This window comes from Pyricularia oryzae, chromosome 7 (assembly GCF_000002495.2).
Source record: "Pyricularia oryzae 70-15 chromosome 7, whole genome shotgun sequence".
Lineage (NCBI taxonomy): Eukaryota > Fungi > Ascomycota > Sordariomycetes > Magnaporthales > Pyriculariaceae > Pyricularia > Pyricularia oryzae.
This window is the reverse complement of record NC_017854.1, coordinates 1,274,293-1,293,120: the sequence shown is the minus strand read 5'-3', so window position 1 is coordinate 1,293,120 and position 18,828 is coordinate 1,274,293. Positions and strand designations below refer to the sequence as shown.

Below are 18,828 nucleotides of genomic sequence, written 5' to 3'. Positions count from 1 at the left end.
CGAACGAAGCTTCCCGTATATTTCTTTGCATATCGGACGGCATTTTTTTTTTTTTTGGGGCTGGACAACTGAATCACAGTCAGATCTGGGACTAACGATGGGCGTTTGACTTGGGGTACATTTTATCGAATGGTTGCCGACGCCTTTAGATGGGTTCACCAAGATCCGTCTATTCAGAATTCATTGCCTAAAGCTCCACTTTCGCGTGGTAGCTGTGCCCCTTGGCTCAGCTGGTACTAGCACGCCATCCTGAATTCAGAAGATGAGGGGGAAGACGTCAAGGGATTTTTTTTTCTTCTTATGGTTGCTGTTTGTCTCGATGTTTTCTGAATCACTCAATCGGCTTCTTGCAATGTACTACTAACCTACATAACTGCCTGCCTCATGCACATTATGCTATACCTCAAATCTACCTAACCTTACTTACCCAAGGTACCATAGTAGATAGGTTTGAGAAAATCACCAAAAATATAGAGCCAAGACATCCCCGTCCACTCGTAGAGAAAAATGCCCTGTAAAGCTGAATCGTTACAGCATGTTCGTTTCTCCAGAATCCAGATGAGGGCACAAGTGTGGCCGGTCTGTTTCCCCAATGACCCGCTGCAACGACATGACTTGTGGGGCAATTAGCGCTCACGTCGATTGGCCCCCTGGATTGGCCTCCACTGTGTCTCGCGGTTGGATGCACCGCACCAGATCCGCGGTCTGATTGTCCGTCGGCTGTCGCGCAACTTCATCGCGATATCAATTTATCAGCAGGGCCCGCGCGTCAATCCCCTCCAGCCAGCCAACATCTTGCACGTGTCCGAATCCAGGCCTAGACTCGAAGCCCAAAATGGCGACCAAGAAGGACATGCGCAGGCCAGACCTGAGTGAGAAATACCATGATACAACGTCCATCCTGTTACCCCTTACATCATGCTGACTTGACAACTTTCTTCTTGGACTAGTTGTGCCGTACCAGGCGCCGGCTCCCAAGGCCGACGGCGCCGATATCCAGTCCACCCTTTCCTCGACACTGCCAATGGCTGCTATTTTCATGAGGAACCGCTTCATCGGATGGTGAGGGATACCCATTCTCCTGTCCCCGAAACTCCGACCACAAGCGCACAAGACTTTGGGAAATATAGTTCTACTAGCTGTGCGCAGTGGTATCACCTCTTCTTCGGATCGACGCCTACACACTTCTCTTGTATGAGGAAGCTATTCTACTCGGCCTGTGGCTAACGACTGTTGTTTTTTGCGGTAGGGCTGCGGTTGTATTCAGTCTACAGAGCTGGCTGGGCGAGAGCGAGGAGTCCAAGAACAATTCAGCAACCCCCGGCTACTTTGGTGTTGGCATGTCCCGTAAGTGGAAGACCTATCGTACATTTACTCTAGAGTTGCGGACGGAGCACTAACAAGTACTTTTTGCAGTCATGTCCCTTGTTGTCTGCTATCTGCCGATGTTCCTTCCTCCCCAAGCCGGTGGCCTAAATCGCGGAGCTACGGGAACTGATGCCCCTCCCCCGGTCCCTCCGTCATAGAAGCGTCGGGGCTTGTTATGCTGGCTCTGTATAATTGCGATCTTCTGCTAATATAGACGGGTATTTGAACCCTCGTGAACCGGGGGAATGGTTCGGCGAAGTAATAGGTGGTACTGTACATATAACCTTGCTTTAGGTTTAATGAAGAACGCAGAGCAATTACCGACTTTCCGGCGCTGATTCTCAATGCCCTCTGTCCTTTGTCCTTCAGAGTTGCAGGTGCCTGGGTGCTGGGTTTGTGAGACCCCACGGCTGGCGTATATCCACTTTAAAACGAGTGCTTTGGTGTCAATTTGCTAGGCTTGAACGAGTCGATCACGGAAGATTGGCACATAGCACCCGAACAAAGCCCGAGGAAAGATAAGAGAACTATATCTCAATCGTGGCGGTGGAGATGCTTGTTTGGTCTGCTACTACACGAGGTATGATGTGGATTTTTCATACAGTCTCAAGCTTTGTCAGAGATATGGGATGGGAACAATTCGTTGGTTTTCGTCCGTTCAGGCAGGTCCATTACCATACCACATCCACGGTAGCAGGTGTCTCCCTAGTACATACATAGGTAGTATCGTCGACTCTGAGACTTGGTTTAATCACTTGTCTGTATCTAGGTATAAAACAGTGTCAAGAGTACAAAACACTGAGGAGTAACCAACGCATGCGGTTCTCCAAATCCGATCTACAATGGCTTACATATTAATGGAGAAAATCAATAGTAGCACGTATTTGATTAGCTTTGCATGGCGAATTTCGGTCGCATCGTAGACCAGCATAAATCGGCTGAAGCCGCTTTGCCGCCCTGGGCGATAAACTCAAATGACTTGAAGTACTTCGTCAGGGTCGGGGTCGATCACCAGAAGTAATGCGCCACAAAGGGATAGTTGAGACTGACTCTTGGTGGCAGTATGCATTTTAATTGGATTGGGAGCCGCGCAAGCCTCATGAACGGCTCCACTCTCTATCTGCCACGCCACATTCCTCGTTTCGAAAAACCTGAAACTCGCTGAACGGATGAGCCCAAAAGGTGCCCACTCCCTGCGACGAAACCTGTCGCAGACCCACCAAAGTCGTACCACTTTCTCTCTCGCTTGAAGCAGCGCCATCTCCCTCGTCTCCTTTTCGCCCTTATGACTTTATCCCCTGGGTTCGTGATCGCTTCATTTCGTACCGTCTTTCAATTTGCTTTCTAATTACCTTCACCGTTCGCTTCTCCAGACAACCACCAATTTTTTTTCTTACTACGAAAGATATTCGCCGGTCGACGATTTGAATTATCGAAAACGTCAGCTGGTCTGAAGATAGCCATAGTCCGAATTCTACAACCAAACTGCATCGAAGAGATACCCACGAACACTGTCCGAGTGCCGACGCATTGAGGAACACAGACTCGTCTGCGCTCCTGCATTCTCGCTTTCCTATCGCCTTTGAGCCAAAGAAGACGTTATTCGACTCTTTCTTCCCGCCCCTCGCGTCTTTGCCAAATCAAATCAGGCCGCATCGCCCACCCATCTCTTTCTCAAAACTTTGGAAGCGTCTCGTTCCAGGCCTACGAAGGGAAAATAAAAATGAAGGCCGCTTTCGTTCTCGCCCTTTGTGCCTCGCTGGCCAGCGCCTGGGTCGTCATCACCCCCATCACCAAGGAGATGGTTGTCGACAGGTCACCAGACGACTGCTTCTTTGGTGTCGTCACGCCGCAAGGCTGCGGGTATGTTCTGGGTCCATACCGGCGACTTTTCGACGATGGGATTTGATCCGTCTCTTGATTAACACGACTAACAAATATCACGTTAGCCCTCTTCGCGGACCTGCCAAATGAGCGTTGGACTGTTTGACAAAAAACCTGGACCTGATTGATATTCATACGACAGCGATCCTGAGAACGTGGTAATCGACTATACATGGACGAGCGAGTGCAAAGGTGGAACGGCTCAAGAATCGTCTGCAGGAATCAGTCGGGCCGGGATGATAAAGCATGATGTGAAAGGGAAAGCAGATTGGAATTTCCCCGTCACGATGAGACATGGGAAGACCACTTGCATGCTGGACCAGTCTTTAAAACTTCTTTTCAGTGCATTTGAGAGCGATTTTACTTTTGGGTATACCATTTTTGGGCGGCTCCCCCGCAGTCGGGGCGATAGAAGGCGCAGTTGGGATGTTGTTAGGCAAATATATATATAGCCTCGTTGCCTGGGTTCGATTCTTTTTTTTTCACTCTTCTTTAGATATGTTGTTTACTATTGGCATGACCCCTACCTTGTTGTTCCTTGTTGCTAGTGTGTTTCCATGTAATTGTTCCTGTTTATTGGGCTTCATATAAAACTAACATTGCATTTGGTCAGTGTGCCGAAACTAATGTATTCCATGATCTATCTGGCTAGCAATTGGATATTGAAACAATCAAAAGGATGCAAGATTGTACCGGGCGGACACCGAGTGAAGCTGCCGAAATTTGAAATGATGGAACAACGATAAACTTCCTTAGGTACCTTAGGTACCTAGGTTCGGAGGCAAAACTCGATCACCAGTTCCCTACAATCTTCCTTCGGCCCTTTTAGGGCTAAGTATGCTCTACTATCTGTTGGTCTGACAGTCGAGTCGCCCGGCTGTTACCGAATCTCGCCCAGTTGTGTATAAAACATTCCAACCGGCGTACAGCCACAACTCCTCCTCCTCCTAGATCCATCTGGACTAGCCTATGGCCAGGGCGTTGGACCGTGCCGCGGGGAACACCGGATTCTCCCGTTCAAATTATCAAGGAGCGCAGAAGCAAAAGCAAATCAAAAGGATTTTATTTACCAATATTTGTTTTTTTGGGGGTGGAGATCAATTCATCAATGAAAGAATTGCACAGCAACAGAGTCTTTCGACGTTTACATGTTTGGCACCCGCGTTCTCCGGGGAAATGCTATACTTTTGACATGTCTCCAAACCGAGACGACGGGACCGGAACGCGTGGCACTTCTTATCACACTGTTTAAGAAAAAAAAATCAAGTTTGATTCCTATCTGCGTGTCTGCCTGTCTATCCCCTGATCGTCAGGTTGAGTGATAATCGATTGACGGATGAGAGAGACTTTTTGACAAGCTAGTGTCCCAGCCTAGGCCAAGTGCACCCCCCATATCATGACGCTAGTTGCCGCAAACGTCCTTCCCCCCCTCAGCCTCGAGAAATGGTTCGGTTGGTGAGGAACAGTGCTTTTTTTTATCTGAAATGAGGACGTGTTCTAGACAAATGGGGGAGAAGGATCCGGACGGCAAGGAGGGGGCCAGTTGTGTTGAGAGAGAGAGAGAGAGAGAGAGAGAGAGAGAGAGAAGTACTGGCTATTTGCAGGGGAATGGGTGGGTGGGGAGAAGTTGAGGATTGGGTCACGAGGCTTCACGTCTTCGGGAAGTGGGAAGTGGGATTTTACGGACAGAAGTAACACCTAGACGATTGATGAGAAAAGCAAGAGAGTAATGGAGTTTATCAATGATGACATACTTTTTGATGGAGGCGGCAGGCAGCAATAGAAAAAAAATTATGCCCTTCTAGGTTAAACAGTCCACGCAACTGATGGATATCAACGTCTAAGTGTATGTCATAAATTAGCCGCATAGAGCACAAGCCTAACGGGGAAGCTAGGTACTAATTAAACGCCCCGAGTCTACAAATACATACCTCATTGCTACCCCATGGCTTTTTTTTTATTTGTTTTCTTTTCTGGTCGTCTCTCTCACGTCGCAACTTAAAACGTTAATGTTTAGATACGAAACAAATCCCCGGTGGAACAACATGAAGAACACAGCACTCCTAGTTGCAACCGCCGCGGCGAGCGTTGCTGCAGTCGGCATTGCTGAGATCCCCCGTGAGCAAGTCTCCACCAGCTCGCAACCATCAACCTCCGATCCGGGCTTCGTATCGTTTCCTATATACCACAGATCAGTATCGAAACCCATCTTGAAGCGAAACACCGACGTCACCATTTACAACATCTCATCCGTCAGCTATCTCATCCAGTGTATGTTTGTTTTCTCAAGATATTTTGTCCGCGTCAACTTGGGGGGAGGAAGGAAACCCACAACTAAAACCAAGACAAAATGCAGTGAGCATAGGAACACCTGGCCAACAGGTAAAGGTTGCCATAGACACGGGGTCCGATGAGCTTTGGGTGAATCCCAACTGCACAGCGGTCAAAAGCCAAGACCAGAGAGCAGAATGCATCGCCGATGGGCAGTATAACCCGGGGCAGTCGAGCACCTCGCAAGTCTCGACAACATCCAACAATATCCCCTACGGCAAGGGCGATGTAAACATTACATACTACAAGGACTCTATATCCATGTCCAACAGCAGTGAGTTTGTTCCTAGACCAACCAGTATTGATCAAGTAGGCTCTGTCGGCAGCACAAAAAAAAAAAAAAAAAAAGAAAAAAAAGCTGACCCAAGTCGACCCCAAATCAAAGGCATATCCCTCACCAATGTCATTTTTGGCGTGGCCACGTCCAGCAAGGACCTGAACGAGGGAATCATGGGGTTGGGTTACGGCGACGGCGTGAACCTCCGGTACAACAACATGGTGGACAGCCTCTTCCTCCAGAACGTGACCAAAAGCCGGGCGTTCTCGGTGGCGCTGGGGTCGGCAGAGGCCAGCAACAGCGGGGTGATCTCGTTTGGCGGCGTCGACACCAAAAAGTTCTCGGGCAAGCTCGGGCAGATGCCGATCCTGGGCCCGCAGGGCAAGGAGGAGATACGGAGGTACTGGGTGCCGATGGACAGCATCGCCATGAGCAAGAACGGCGGCAACAAGACGTACAGCGGGGGCAACATCCCCATCGTCATCGACTCGGGCTCCACGCTCAGCTACCTGCCGTCGAGCGTGGTCACGGCCATGGCCATGGACGCCAACGCGCTGTGGAACTCGGAGGGGGGCGTCTACTTTGTCAAGTGCGACAAGATGCCGGCCGACGCCTCCTTCGACTTTAGCTTCAACAACGGCTCCTTCCGGATCAGCGTGCCCTGGCGCAACTTCTTTTGGAACACGGGCGGCAACACGTGCGTCCTCGGCGCCGTGCCCATCAAGTCGGGCAGCGTCACGGCCCTGCTGGGCGACAGCTTCATGCGCTCCGTCTACACCGTCTTTGACCAGACCAGCAACATGGTCTTCATGGCCCCCTATGCCAACTGCGGCAGCAACGAGCAGATGATCCCCGCGAGCCCCAGTGGTGCCGCCGCCAACTTTACCGGCGAGTGCTCCCCGGGCCAGGGGCTTCCTGATCCAACCCCGCAAAAGAATGCCGCCGGCAAGGCGTCTGGTGAACCGAGCAAGTTTGAGTTTTGGGCATGTGCCGCGGTGCTCGTTGTGGGCCACTTGGTCTTTGGCATGTTGTTATGATTTTATGAATTTTACTTTTTTCTTTTTCTTTTTGTACAGTAGATCTGATACCAGAGCAGCAACGGTGTATGACATTGGGGCGCTTTCTTGTGATCGTTTTTTTTTATGAAAAGAAAGAGGAAGAAGAACAACAACAACAAAAAAGACGAAAAAAAGGCATAGAACTTGGAATAGTCTATGAGAAGCGCACCAGGAGTGCCCTTCAGTTTAAATAACAAGGTTAGGTTGTTTCTCTGTAACATAACAACCCCCCCCCCCCCCCCCATCGTCAAAGTCTTTACAAAACACCATCAGCCCACTTGGTCATGATAGCCAAAACCTGCGCAGGAGGCTTCTCGCCGGCAGCCTCGTCCCTCTTGGCCGAGTCCCTCTTCTTGAACTCGGCATAAAACTCCACCAACATGGGGAACGAATCCTCCACCTGGCGCCCGTAGACGTCGGTCACGACCTCCCCCGAGCCGACGGTGATGTCGAGGCCGTAGCAGTCGTCGACAAACTCGAGGAACTGAAAGAGCACAACGTCGGCCAGGTTGACCGCCGCGCCGCCGGTGGCCATGAGGGCGGAGCACTGGTGCGCGGCCTGCCCCTCGCGGTCCTCCCTCAGCATGGTCTCGACGGCCGTCAGTGCCCGCTTGACCCAGCGCAGCATCTCCCGCGCCGCGCCGGGGAGCTCCATGGTGCCCGCCGCCGTGCCAAACATGCGCACGGGGTTCCAGGTCGCCGACAGCTCCTCGGCCAGCGTCGTCATCTCCACGACGCGCGCGCGCCCCACCGGGTCCTCGGCTCCCCGCATGCCCCCGGGGTTCTCGTCGGCGTGGTCCAGCTTGCCCGCCACACACATGTCCTCGAGGTAGTGGAGGATCGCCATGGACTGGCCGATCTTGACCGGCGCCGTTTCGTCGCGGGCCGGGAGGACCAGTATGGGCAGGCTGCCCGCTGGCTTGGGCGGGTAGTTCTGGTGCTTGTCCAAGAGCGCCGTCTTGGTGGAGAAGTCAATGGGGACTATCTCCACGGCGTTTTGAAGGCCCTTCTCGCGGAGGTATATGATGACGCGGCGCGGGAATGGCATCCAGGGGTAGACGTAGAGGAGATGGGGCAAGGGGAACGTCTTGGATGCAGCCATTTTTGTGTTCTTTTTTTTTTATCTCGCAGCCGTGTAAAATATTGCTTTAAAACGCTGAATAGTATTGAAAAGTGCAGTGAGGATCTCGGTGCTCAAGTGGTGATGCCAGAGAAACCAACGAAATGACAAAAAGGAGAGAGAAGAAGAACATCATGTTATATAGTTTGGCTGGCAAGTAGGCAAAGATAGACCGAGACAAATTAGCAAACAAATGCATGAGATGGCTCCGGACCTTTTTGCCCTATACCGCCGAGCACTTGACGGTATGTATCCGCCCATGTCCTGACACTTGAGGCCGTGATAATAGTCCGGAGCCGCTTCGTATACTTCCCGAGACTGGATGCGGGCTTCGGAGACTTTGCCGTCGACACCTCGGAGACTTCCCGGAGGCGTGTTGAGTAGATCGTAGTAATGTGTATAATTGGACGAAACTAACCGCTAGCCGCAATTGGCGACTACACTAGTATGTCTCCGAAAAAAAGAAACAAGTACTGCCGTAGTAAATGTATAGCGTTGAACAACGTAGCGGACTCTCTTGTACAAAGCTTTGGAGGTGATCTAAGGAGATGATTCATAGGACGTAGAATTCTGCAATCTAAATGCACCAACCCTACTCGGGATTAGGAAGGAGTTACTGAAAGTAGGGCCTACGTTCAGTCGCAATTAGGACTTACCGTCCTGTAGTCCAATGGATGTGCAAGCTAGGATGGCCGTGACACCGTTCAATATTAATTGATAAAAACGAGTTGAGTGAGGTTGAAATGAGAAAGAAGCGAGGCCCACCTCGTTTTCAAAATGTACTGGGCCAGAACAATTGGCCACTACAAATTACTGAGGTGGGCTGTCGACCCGGCTAAGTTTGGTATTGAGAGAGAGAGAAAAAAAAAAGGATATGGCCTGAAGCATTTGCAAGCATCGGAATTCAATTCAAGGTTGTTTTATTCGATCTTCGTATTGATCATGTATGCATGCATGCCTGTATGAGTGGGCCTCGCACTGGGCGGGGTGCAAAAGCAAAGATGCAAAAGAACAGGTCCTACCCGGAATCGAACCGGGATCATGAGGAGGTTGAAACTGAAGAACTTGAAAAGAACTCAGAACCTCATGTGCTAACCATTACACCATAGAACCTTGTTGAAAGGCCCACCAATTAAATATATTATATTCTATTCTCTTGCTCCTCTCGGCACGTTACATCCTCCAATTCTCTGCTAATTGTGATGGTCAACTTGTCCAGCTCATAATGTGGACATGTACCCGAGTCAACCAAGAAGACTGTTACTGCAAAGCAGTTAGTAAAAACCGTATATTTGAATGGGCAGATTTCTTTAATAATCCCTCCTGTTATAGTTGCTTGTTTTCCTGATTATTAAATCACGTTTCTCAGAATACCATTTTCAACTTTATTCGTACGCCAAAGTCGCTGCCAGCTACTACAAGCATGTTGATGGGTCAGGGGGTGTGCCTCTGTTCTCATGTTATTTTGTGCATGCTATTTTCCACTTTCCTGTTTTTTTTTTTTTCTTTTTTTTTTGATGAAAGAGTTTGACACTCACTTAGACATATATACACACAAGAAACCCACTACCAAGTCTGTCCTCCATCAAAGTCGGTTGATCGGCAAGTGACGATTATCAGACTCTGTACCTAGGTTTCTTGTTAGACGATGTCGCATGGTTTGCATGTGGTGTCCGACGGCTCTCGTGCGACCTGGCTATGTGACATTGGTCCTGAAGTTCAAAATAAGAAGCGTGCCGTCCGTCTGACAACCATTCAAGGCGGGAAACCTGCATGAAAGGTCGAGATCAAGAACTAGGGCTTTGAAGGCTAGCTGCATGGTACGCCTCAGACTTTTCTGTCTGCCCTATACTTGGTTGCTACTCGGAGCTCTTTAAAATATATGTGCTCCTAGCTTTCTTGATCTTTGTCTCTTGAGAATGTCTTTATCTTTTCCCCAAGATCAACGGATCGCCCAAGTCAGCCTTACACGGTTTGTTCCACAGCCCATGACTGGCATGCATTTGCAAGACCAAGCTAGTGTTTGGCCGGAGCAGGTTACGCAATCCTTCTGCCGTAGAAAAAAAAGAAAAGAAACACTCCTCAAAGATGCAGTGGATCTCCCCGGCCTATCGCTGAGCTGTTGAATCTGATCCGGCCGCATCTGATCTATGCCAAAAAGGGACTTGTCTTGCTCACGTCGCGCAAAATCCAATTCCTAACCACTCAAGAGTTTGCAGTCGTTCGGTAGTACACTGCACCTGCCCGGAACGGCTGTGGTGGGCGTGAGGATCAACAGCCAGACACCCGCATGATGAGGGCAGGGGAAAACATGTAGGAGACTGATGGTGATGCCAGTGTAGCGATCTCGGGGCTCGTACAAAACAACACACCAACCAACATTGAACATGAGATGCACCTTGATAATGAGATGAACTGGTGAAGCGTGCGCTTCCGGTTGTGCTACCCGTATTAGTTCCTCACTCTCGCTTCAGGCCCGACAAAAAAAAAAAAGACTCACTGTCCATGTTTTACTCACAAGTGTCATTGCCATCAGGCCTCGAGAGACCCGACCCGTTCTAGCACAAACACCCTTGGCTAGCCACTCCCAACAGCCGCTGCAAGTGAAGTATATCATAGCACCTACCTAGCCACTCAAACTCAAGACGGGTAGGTCGGCCATACCATCTACCGAGTTAGCAACCAATACAACAGAGTAGCTTTGGCTCGCCGCCATGGCTACCGATCCATGCCCTTTGCGCCGGTTCACATCACAGTTCACAGTTGTTGGAGGCTTTGTCCTTTTCTGGCTGACACAGCGATGCATGGCCGAGCCGCTCCTTGGTGTGCGCCGCTCAGTTCAGTCAATCATCACGGTCGGCAAGAATGGGCGCGAGTTCGTCCCCAACATCACCAGTGCGTGGGCGGGAGACGTGATCGAGTTCCACTTCTACCCTGGCAACTACAGCGTCGTCAGGTCGGCTTACATGTTTCCCTGCGTCCCCTTTGAGAATACGGGCACGGGAAGGCAGGGGTTCTGGTCGGGGTTTATTGACAACAAAAGCCCGGTACGTCACGGATTACCGAGCATGGCATAGCCATCCACGTATGTTGCTGACCTGATCTTGATGGCTCTCGATATAAACTAGTCCCCGGCAAAATGGCGCCTTACCCTCCCAGACTCGAATGCGGTATTCTTCTACTCCTCGGCTGGCGATGACTGCAACAGATACGCCATGGTGGCAGGAATCAATGTAGGTCAGCCAAACAATCCCGAGTACAGTGGACGCGGAAATGACATGGCTTCCTTTTCTGTAGGCATACCAACGTGATGCTGATTATGCCGACATAGATCATGGAGGACCAGCTACAAATGCAACACGACATGGCCTTGGACTCGCCATCCGTCGTCCAGCCAAGCTCCGCCTCCCATCCCACGGTTGACAACGTTCCATCAACTCCATCTTTCAGTGACCCACAAGCCGCGAAGCAGGAGGTGCCAATAGGCATCATCGTCGGGGGTGTACTCGGAGGTGTGGCGGTGCTGGCAATCATCGGTGCCATACTCTACTTGTGCGGGAGTAGAAGTCGGAAACAAAGAGCGAGCCAGCCCGGACGGGGAGGCTCGAGGTCGCCGACGATGCAGGCCACAAGGGATGACAGTGGAGGAGGCCAAGGAAGTGGGGGCTCCTCGTCAGCAGGAAAAGCATCGATTGCAGGTAGCGGTCATCGTCAACACCAATATGATGCTAGGATTGCCCGTAACTCGTCTTCGACTTATCTGCCAACCAGAGGGGCCGGTGGTACCGCCGACGGATGGCAGCTCGAAGACGGCCAGATCAGCATCTTGAGCAACTCGCACCATCACCACCAACAGCATGCGGCAGCGCTCCCATCCCCGCCCATCATCGACGGCGACACCATCTACGTGCCGGTCCACCGCAGCACCATCATGTCGGGCGTCCCGTCGCCGAGCCACTACACGCCACCGAGGTCACCACCGCCGCCAAACTCGCCGGTGAGCATGGCGGCGCAGATGCTCCACCGGCGATGGCTGGCGCAGGAGCAGATCGACGCCAGCGATGCCGAGAGCGGCGTGTTTGGCATCGGCGTCAGGAGGTTCCCGAGCACCCGATCGGAGGAGCCGACATCTTTAGCTGTGCAGACGACCGCAGCCTCTGCTCCACTATCCCCGCTACCGCCACTTCCCGACGCAGCAGAGCCGAGGTCAGGAGAAGGACTCCCGGACCTGGAGCAGCACGTACTAGCTTAGCTGCCTGCCGCAGAGATCCCGGCGAGCGGCTTGCCTGATCACCAGGGGAAACCCGGCAGGCTTGGGTCGCAAAAATCATCAAAGTACCGGCGCAGCGGTGGCGACGGCGAGCTCAAACCCCCAAAGTCGAGGTTGACCCTCTCCACGCAGCCGATCACTGCGGGTTATCTTGTGGTTTGACGTCGCTTACGACTGCCGCATCCGTCCGCACAGTCCCTAAACAAAGAGAACGGAAGGTGCCCCCAATCTCCCATCGACCCTTTTTGTTCCGTTTCACGGCTCCCCCGGGAGACAACTCAAAAAAGATTCATCAAACGAAGAAAAAAAAAAAGATCTATCGTGGTTTCAATTGTGCTCATACGTCGTTGACTTGGGCATCAATTTCATCAACATTCGTAAAGGTATTGCTGTGGGGCTTTGGGTTGGAGACGCTGGGCGTGACCCATAGCCGTAAAGGGCAAAATGGCAGACAGGGCAGAAACACGTTTTGGGATATATTTAGGTTACCCAGCTGGGACTCCTTCGACACCAGGCCCCCACCTACGCGTTGGTCACTGCCCCATGCATGGCACCTAAATGCAAAGACACTCCAGATCATTGTGATATAATGATGGTAATGAAACGGCTCTATCCGACATTGTCTGGCGTGGGAATTGGCGATCCCACTCCAACCACTTGAAGGGCAGTCGATAGGCAAACAAGGTACTATGGAGAAAACGCATCGGGTCGTCTCAGACCTTTGCATCCAGAATATACATCTCTCGGCAGAAGTGGGATGCAAAAAGCCGTGGCCTGTTCATGTGGTTTACCGGCCTGTGATACTCGAAACCATCACTTGATCCAGTGCCTGCTGCAGCGCTCATCAGTCGTCCCATCCACTGCTTTCTCTCCAAAGTCACGCGAGTATTGGTTGAACTGATTTGATCTGTACACTAATAAAAATGAAACATTCTCGATAATTAAATGTTTGCCTGATCGAAAACCCCCCCTGGGTTCTTTTGCCAGTCATTTTGATGCCCCTAATCGCTCACTTTTCTGCAGACCATTGATACGCCACAAGGAGGACAAGAGGAAAAAGGATCCGATAGTAAATCGGAAAAATAAAGAGGCAGATGGTAGATTTAGACTACAAGATGCTGCCTGCCACGTGGTGGGGTTATGTGTAACATTTACCTACATACTATATAGATGATTCTGATCAAAGTGAGATCGGATGGATGGTGGTGGTGCCGAAGCGGTTTTAAGCTCAGAATCACGACTAGCGATCAAGACAATACAGATAGAGTATGCCCTGACTTTCTGAGCATGGAAATGTCTGTATCTTTATTATTGCCACCAGAGACTTGTACCTTGCCGCTTTGCTCTCAGCGAGAGAGCAAATTAACATCATTACACCCCAGAAATGACAGGCGAAAAAATGGCAAAGACAGACTGGATATTAACCGAGCCGGAAGAGAAACGCGTACGGTGCAAAGAAAAAGAATGTGTGAATTGAATCCCACGGACACTCATAGCCACACCTTTTTGACATGAGATTTGGGGGAGATCGATCAAAAAGCCCACAACGGATAAACGGCTAGCCAAAAAAAAAAAAAAAAAAAAAAAAAAAAAGCTCAAAGTTGGAGTGGGGGAATACAGACCAGCCCCTGAATAAATATGGACAGGGATTTCTTGTCTGGTCTTTTGAGCCAACCAATCAATATTCAGCTGATATTTGGGAAATAAATAGAGTAGAAAAGCAAGGGAAGTGCCTTATGGGGCCTCACAGATCACGTGTAGGTGCAGGGTAGGCAGAGGTAACCCCCATATTTTCCCCTGTCAATATTCATTCAGGGGTTGGTCTGTATTAGGTAGTTGAGAAATTTCAGAGAGGGGGGAAGGGGAGGCTAACGTTTCCGTCCTGAGACACGGCTGAAGCAGATCCTCTGGCCGGCAAGACCGGGAATAGAAACTTGACGGTTTTCCTTTTTTTCTGTTCTTCTTTTTTCTTGAATGTGGTGCATGACGCACAGAAGATAGGAGAAATTGCGGAGATTCAGCCACACTCGTTGTCTTTTTTTTTTTTTTTTTTTTTTTTTTTTTCGTCGCGAGAAAAAAGGCCCGACGCTCAAACGTCCCACTCATGATCCATACCCTCCTCATTTGAACGGGTAGTTTTTCTGCGGCCCGCAGGATAGACTAGGGAAGTCTTGTCACTTCTAGCACACACTCATCTCATCTTAGTTCTAGTAGTTCGTCGCTACCAATTGCGCTCTGACACATGAGACAAGTGGTATTGTACCTGGGGCGCGACATTCGGATTATTTCGATATACAAAATAACAACCTCTTTGTGAAGGCTTTGCTTACTCTGAGCTATGTCAAGGTGGAATGCTTACCTCCCTCTCTCTCTGTCTCTTTATATATATATATACATATAGACAATTTTCTCTTGCTGTTCAATCGATTTATCAAGTTTGGTGCAAAACACGGGGGAAAATATTGAATGAAAAAAGTAATTCAACTTCCATTAGCAGCGTTATAAGATAGGAGAAAAAAAAAGAAATCAATGACAAGAGAGGTATATATAGACGATCATCGTGGATTCCGGCAACGCTATATAGAATCTTGAGCCAACCCAGACGGAAAAGAAAAAAAAAGAGTCGCGGGAATAGAACCAACCGAATCCAACCTCGTCAACCCAACAAAATGACCCCAGACGATCCCACGCAAAATTGCCTATGATATCTTCCATCACACCCGGCGACGGGAACTGTCGTTCAAGAACGGCAGGGGAGGCACTCTGGACTGCGCAGTTGAGTAAAGAGGGTATACGCCATCCCCCGGAACGACCGTCAAGGGTGTTTTTTTGTCATTTGAGAGGGAAGGACAAAGACGGCGAGGAATGAGCCCCCAAGAGAAAAGTTCTATAACAGAAAAGACAACATTCCAATCGCTGCTTATGCGTTGGCGTTGCAAGCCTGCTCTTGCTGACGGCAGGCCTCCAAGGAGCCACCGCCACCGCTGTTGACGGCGTCGGAGCAGGCGTTGTTCTGAATGGCACACGAACGCTGAACAGCGGCCGCCCGGTTGACAAAGGTCTCGCCGTTCACACGGAAGGGGCGAGCCGAGTCGCCAGAGTCCTCAACGGGCGGCGCGTTAGCGGCTCCAACAGCGTTCCGGCCTTTGCCCTTGGCGCCCTGCTGCTGCTTGCCCTGCTGCTGGTTCTGCTGCTTGCCCTGCTGCCCGTTGTTGTTGTTCTTGCCGTTGCCATTGTTGTTCTTGCCGTTGCCATTGTTGTTCTTGCCGTTGCCATTGTTGTTGTTCTTGCCATTGCCGTTGCCACCATCGTCGATGACCTCGAAACGAACACAATCGTCTTGGGCACCACGCTGGGCAACAGGCATAATAGCCGGCTGGTGATTGGAGGCACCGCACATGCTGCACAGACGGTACATTCCCGGGGGAAGACCGCCGTCGACGGGCGCCTGGAGACCTCCGTTGCCGTCGCCGGCGTCGTTGATACCCTTGAAGAAGGCAAACTGCTCGGCGTTAAGGGGCTGGGTCGGGTTCATGGTGCCACCAAGATCCTGGATGGTCACATGCGTGTGGCCGACAACCACGCCACCCTCAAGCTGCTGGGGAGCCGTGTAGTAGGTGTTCTGAGCGTTGGTGAACGAGCCAAGCTTCATGTTGGCGATCTTGACCTGGACATTGAATGACTTCTGTGCGGGGATCTTGTCACCATTCTTGGGGTTGATGATGACAGTTGAAACCATCTTTGCTGCTGCGGGTATGTCACCCTGGACTGCGTTGCGTGGATAACCATGGTCAGCAAAGTGAAATCTCAACCTGGGTGCACTGCATATATCCGCGGTATCCACTTACTAACTGGGCTGCAAGAGCCGCCCCTGAGTTGTTTGCCGTCGGTGAGCGTCTTTTTGGCACAGAAGTTGATGAAGTTGGCATTGTCACTGAATATACCTGATTAGCCTTGCGTACGCTCCCAGTTATAATGTGCATATTATTGAACTCACGTCTTCGACTCGACTTGGCCAGGCTCGATTTGGCCGCCAGTCTGGCCGGTGGTCTTGGATGCCTGGTTGATAGAACTCTGCTCCAGACAGAGACCGCCGCCATTATTGTTGTTATTGTTCTTTCCCTGCCCGTTGTTGTTGTTCTTTCCCTGCCCGTTGTTGTTGTTGTTGTTCTTTCCCTGCCCGTTGTTGTTGTTTTTCTTTCCCTGCTGCTGGTTGTTGTTCTTTCCCTGCGGGTTGTTCTGCTTGCCTCTGTTCTGTCGGGCCTCCAACCTCAAGCCCATCGGGACTGGGTTCATTGGAAGGAGGGTGGCCTCAACCATCACTGTCATGCCCATGAGGGCGATGAGTGCTGTCTTCATCAACATGTTGAAGGCTGCTGTGAATATGAATCCAAAAGCAATTATGCTTTCGTCGTCGAAATCGAGCTTGAAATATCCGTCACCGTCGCCGGCCGGTCGGAATCGAATCTTCGGTGGTTTGATGTCGTTGAAAAATTTGACTAAATAGATTGCCGAAAAAGTCCACGATAATCGGGGGTGGTGCCAGACCGTAGAAAGTCACAGACTGCTGATACTAAAAGAAAAAAGGGTTGGAAGTGTTGCAACTAGCATCCAATAAAGGAACGAATGAATGGAAGTAGTGAATAAACCAGCACACACAGCCAAAACGAAAAAGAATAAAGGAGTGGGTTGAAGAGAAAAATAAGAATTAAGAACCAGCCATGAAATTGAAATAAGAAGGGGGGAACTGGTCAAATAGGGATTTCGGAGAGCCAAGACTTTTGTTCTTTTATATCGATGGGGGTCGGCGTTTCGAGAGCCCCTTGTCCGCCAAGCATGCGACGGACCGGGTTGGCATCCATCAGGGCTGCACCGGTGGGGCGCACGTTAAAAGTCTCCAGGATCCCAAAACATGAGCAAGGGACACGACCAGTACGTGGATCCCAGGCAGGGAGACCCAGCTGACAAGGACCATGTCGCAAGGGTCGTTGGACGACCTTGAGCCTCAAACCCCGGAGGGGCTAGTCTCAGCCCTGGTCCGTACGCGTCTTGACAAGTAGCTTGGTAGTCAGAGAACGGGCAGCAAACTAACGACGTAACCACTCCCGCCAAACTGCACGCCCACGCACAATCTACTCTGCACGTCTTCATCCGATGTCGAGGCACCCTTGATGCACATAAGCGTTTGTGTTCTATTTTCCCTTCTCTTCAAGGCCAGGGCCGAGAACTCACTCGAGTCTGATTAGGGCAGCACCCGCAACACGATGCATCCATTGCGTTGCTAACCGCTCCCGGCTTGGGCCCTCGAGTCTCCAGGGTACCAGTAGCTCGCCTGCGGGGAGTAGAGATAACTCAGACCACAACTTTTATCCAGTGGTATAATCTACCGGTCTTTGTCTTGGATCCGGGCAACGTCAGCTACAAGATAGACCTGATATGTCGATCACGATGCGACCGACTTATCCGAGGAAAAGGAGAAGGGATTTCACCACAGCACCAAGCACGAAACGCTTCCCGTGCAGTGATTAAGGGGTGTGAAGGAAGGCTTGAAAGGGGAGGTGGAAGAGAATTGCGCAACGCGACAGTGTTCAGTTTTCTCCCAGACAGTTTTAGGACCCTAAGAGTTGGCGTATACCCACAGTGTTCCGCTGGCTCAATTAATACTATCTTGGAGGTTGCAGCGCACCTCCAAAGTGCATACGGCAAGTACCTAAGAGAAACACCAGCAAAAAGCGTGAAGTACAGTAGAGGACTGGTAATTAGGCATAGGATTTGTTAGTGCTGGGAAGCAGGCGTTTAGCTGTGTCGTAGATGCGGCTGCAAGTGTCAGAGGTTCCGACTAGACCCCTGCGCCGTCCCCTGGAATACACCCCGCTATTACCCCACTGTTCCCAGTGCTGTCTAATTTCGACCAATAGAATCTCTCGGCTACCGGCCTCCAGGCGAGGCGGGTTTCGAGACCCCAGCGTCGATGAAGCAGGAGCGATACTTGACCCCCATTTATCGCTGGCCCCCCCATCCAACGTAAACCGGGCAAAAACCGCGCCGGCCGACAGCGACGAGGAAGGAGCTGGAAATTCATCGGATTTAGCACGGAGGGTCTTAAGTTTGTATTCATTCCAAGGTTAATCGGGCGGAAAAAGGGAAAAAAACTCTTCCCCAAATGCCGGCAAGGCTTTGAATCTGAGAGTGTGGAGTACGTTTCTTCGTTTGGGCAGAAGTTTACAGGCAAGAAGGCGGTTTGCGGTGCGGTCGAGAGGGGACATGAAAGACGGGACGAAGAAGTGGTTTTCTTGTCAGCCAGGCTTTTGCTTTTTTACCTTCTGTCGTCTGAGGTTGTTTGCACGAAGACAGCGGGGAAAATAACGTCGTCCAATAATATATCGATACATGATCAAAGATGCAAGTCGGACAGGCAGCTATAAACGGTTACGTTACGCTCTCAATCTTCAGAGCCAAGACCAAAACAAAAAGTGAAAGATGCTGAAGACTTGCTTGCCCGATTGAGCCCCCGGGGAGA

General features: G+C 50.7%; 6 protein-coding genes and 1 non-coding gene across 7 annotated transcripts; 4 read left to right on the top strand and 3 right to left on the bottom strand.

Annotated features, from left to right (window-relative positions):
- Positions 1-674: 674 nt before the first annotated feature.
- Positions 675-1,685, top strand: MGG_02847 (uncharacterized protein). Its single transcript, XM_003720842.1, has 4 exons — positions 675-872; positions 951-1,062; positions 1,250-1,347; positions 1,417-1,685. Exons 1-4 carry the CDS (start codon positions 836-838, stop codon positions 1,524-1,526), a joined length of 357 nt encoding a protein of 118 aa, XP_003720890.1. The 5' UTR covers positions 675-835; the 3' UTR covers positions 1,527-1,685.
- Positions 1,686-3,091: 1,406 nt separating this feature from the next.
- Positions 3,092-3,342, top strand: MGG_02848 (uncharacterized protein; the record flags this gene model as incomplete). The annotated part of the gene is made up of 2 exons (XM_003720841.1): positions 3,092-3,231; positions 3,318-3,342. The coding sequence occupies 2 exons, from the start codon at positions 3,092-3,094 to the stop codon at positions 3,340-3,342; spliced, it is 165 nt and encodes a 54-aa protein (XP_003720889.1).
- A 1,955-nt stretch (positions 3,343-5,297) lies between these two features.
- Positions 5,298-6,897, top strand: MGG_02849 (uncharacterized protein; the record flags this gene model as incomplete). The annotated part of the gene is made up of 3 exons (XM_003720840.1): positions 5,298-5,523; positions 5,609-5,857; positions 5,969-6,897. The coding sequence occupies 3 exons, from the start codon at positions 5,298-5,300 to the stop codon at positions 6,895-6,897; spliced, it is 1,404 nt and encodes a 467-aa protein (XP_003720888.1).
- A 267-nt stretch (positions 6,898-7,164) lies between these two features.
- MGG_02850 (uncharacterized protein) lies at positions 7,165-8,909 on the bottom strand. Its single transcript, XM_003720839.1, has 2 exons — positions 8,695-8,909; positions 7,165-8,630 (listed from the first exon to the last, which is right to left on the bottom strand). Exon 2 carries the CDS (start codon positions 8,018-8,020, stop codon positions 7,175-7,177), a length of 846 nt encoding a protein of 281 aa, XP_003720887.1. The 5' UTR covers positions 8,021-8,630; positions 8,695-8,909; the 3' UTR covers positions 7,165-7,174.
- A 142-nt stretch (positions 8,910-9,051) lies between these two features.
- On the bottom strand, positions 9,052-9,151 carry MGG_20299. The gene has a single exon. It is a non-coding gene; the product is annotated as a tRNA-Gln (tRNA).
- Positions 9,152-10,752: 1,601 nt separating this feature from the next.
- On the top strand, positions 10,753-12,290 carry MGG_12584 (uncharacterized protein; the record flags this gene model as incomplete). Its single annotated transcript, XM_003720838.1, has 3 exons — positions 10,753-11,085; positions 11,167-11,271; positions 11,370-12,290. 3 exons carry the CDS (start codon positions 10,753-10,755, stop codon positions 12,288-12,290), a joined length of 1,359 nt encoding a protein of 452 aa, XP_003720886.1.
- A 2,377-nt stretch (positions 12,291-14,667) lies between these two features.
- Positions 14,668-16,673, bottom strand: MGG_02851 (uncharacterized protein; the record flags this gene model as incomplete). The annotated part of the gene is made up of 3 exons (XM_003720837.1): positions 14,668-16,076; positions 16,157-16,242; positions 16,306-16,673. The coding sequence occupies 3 exons, from the start codon at positions 16,671-16,673 to the stop codon at positions 15,229-15,231; spliced, it is 1,302 nt and encodes a 433-aa protein (XP_003720885.1). The 3' UTR covers positions 14,668-15,228.
- Between the last annotated feature and the right edge of the window lie 2,155 nt (positions 16,674-18,828).

Coding starts and splice junctions, on each gene's coding strand:
- MGG_02850 (XM_003720839.1), bottom strand. CDS start 8,020: ATGGCTGCATCCAAGACGTTCCCCTTGCCCCATCTCCTCTACGTCTAC.
- MGG_02847 (XM_003720842.1), top strand. CDS start 836: ATGGCGACCAAGAAGGACATGCGCAGGCCAGACCTGA. Junction 1,063..1,249: donor AGGAACCGCTTCATCGGATG/GTGAGGGATACC, acceptor TTTTTGCGGTAG/GGCTGCGGTTGTATTCAGTC. Junction 1,348..1,416: donor CTTTGGTGTTGGCATGTCCC/GTAAGTGGAAGA, acceptor TACTTTTTGCAG/TCATGTCCCTTGTTGTCTGC.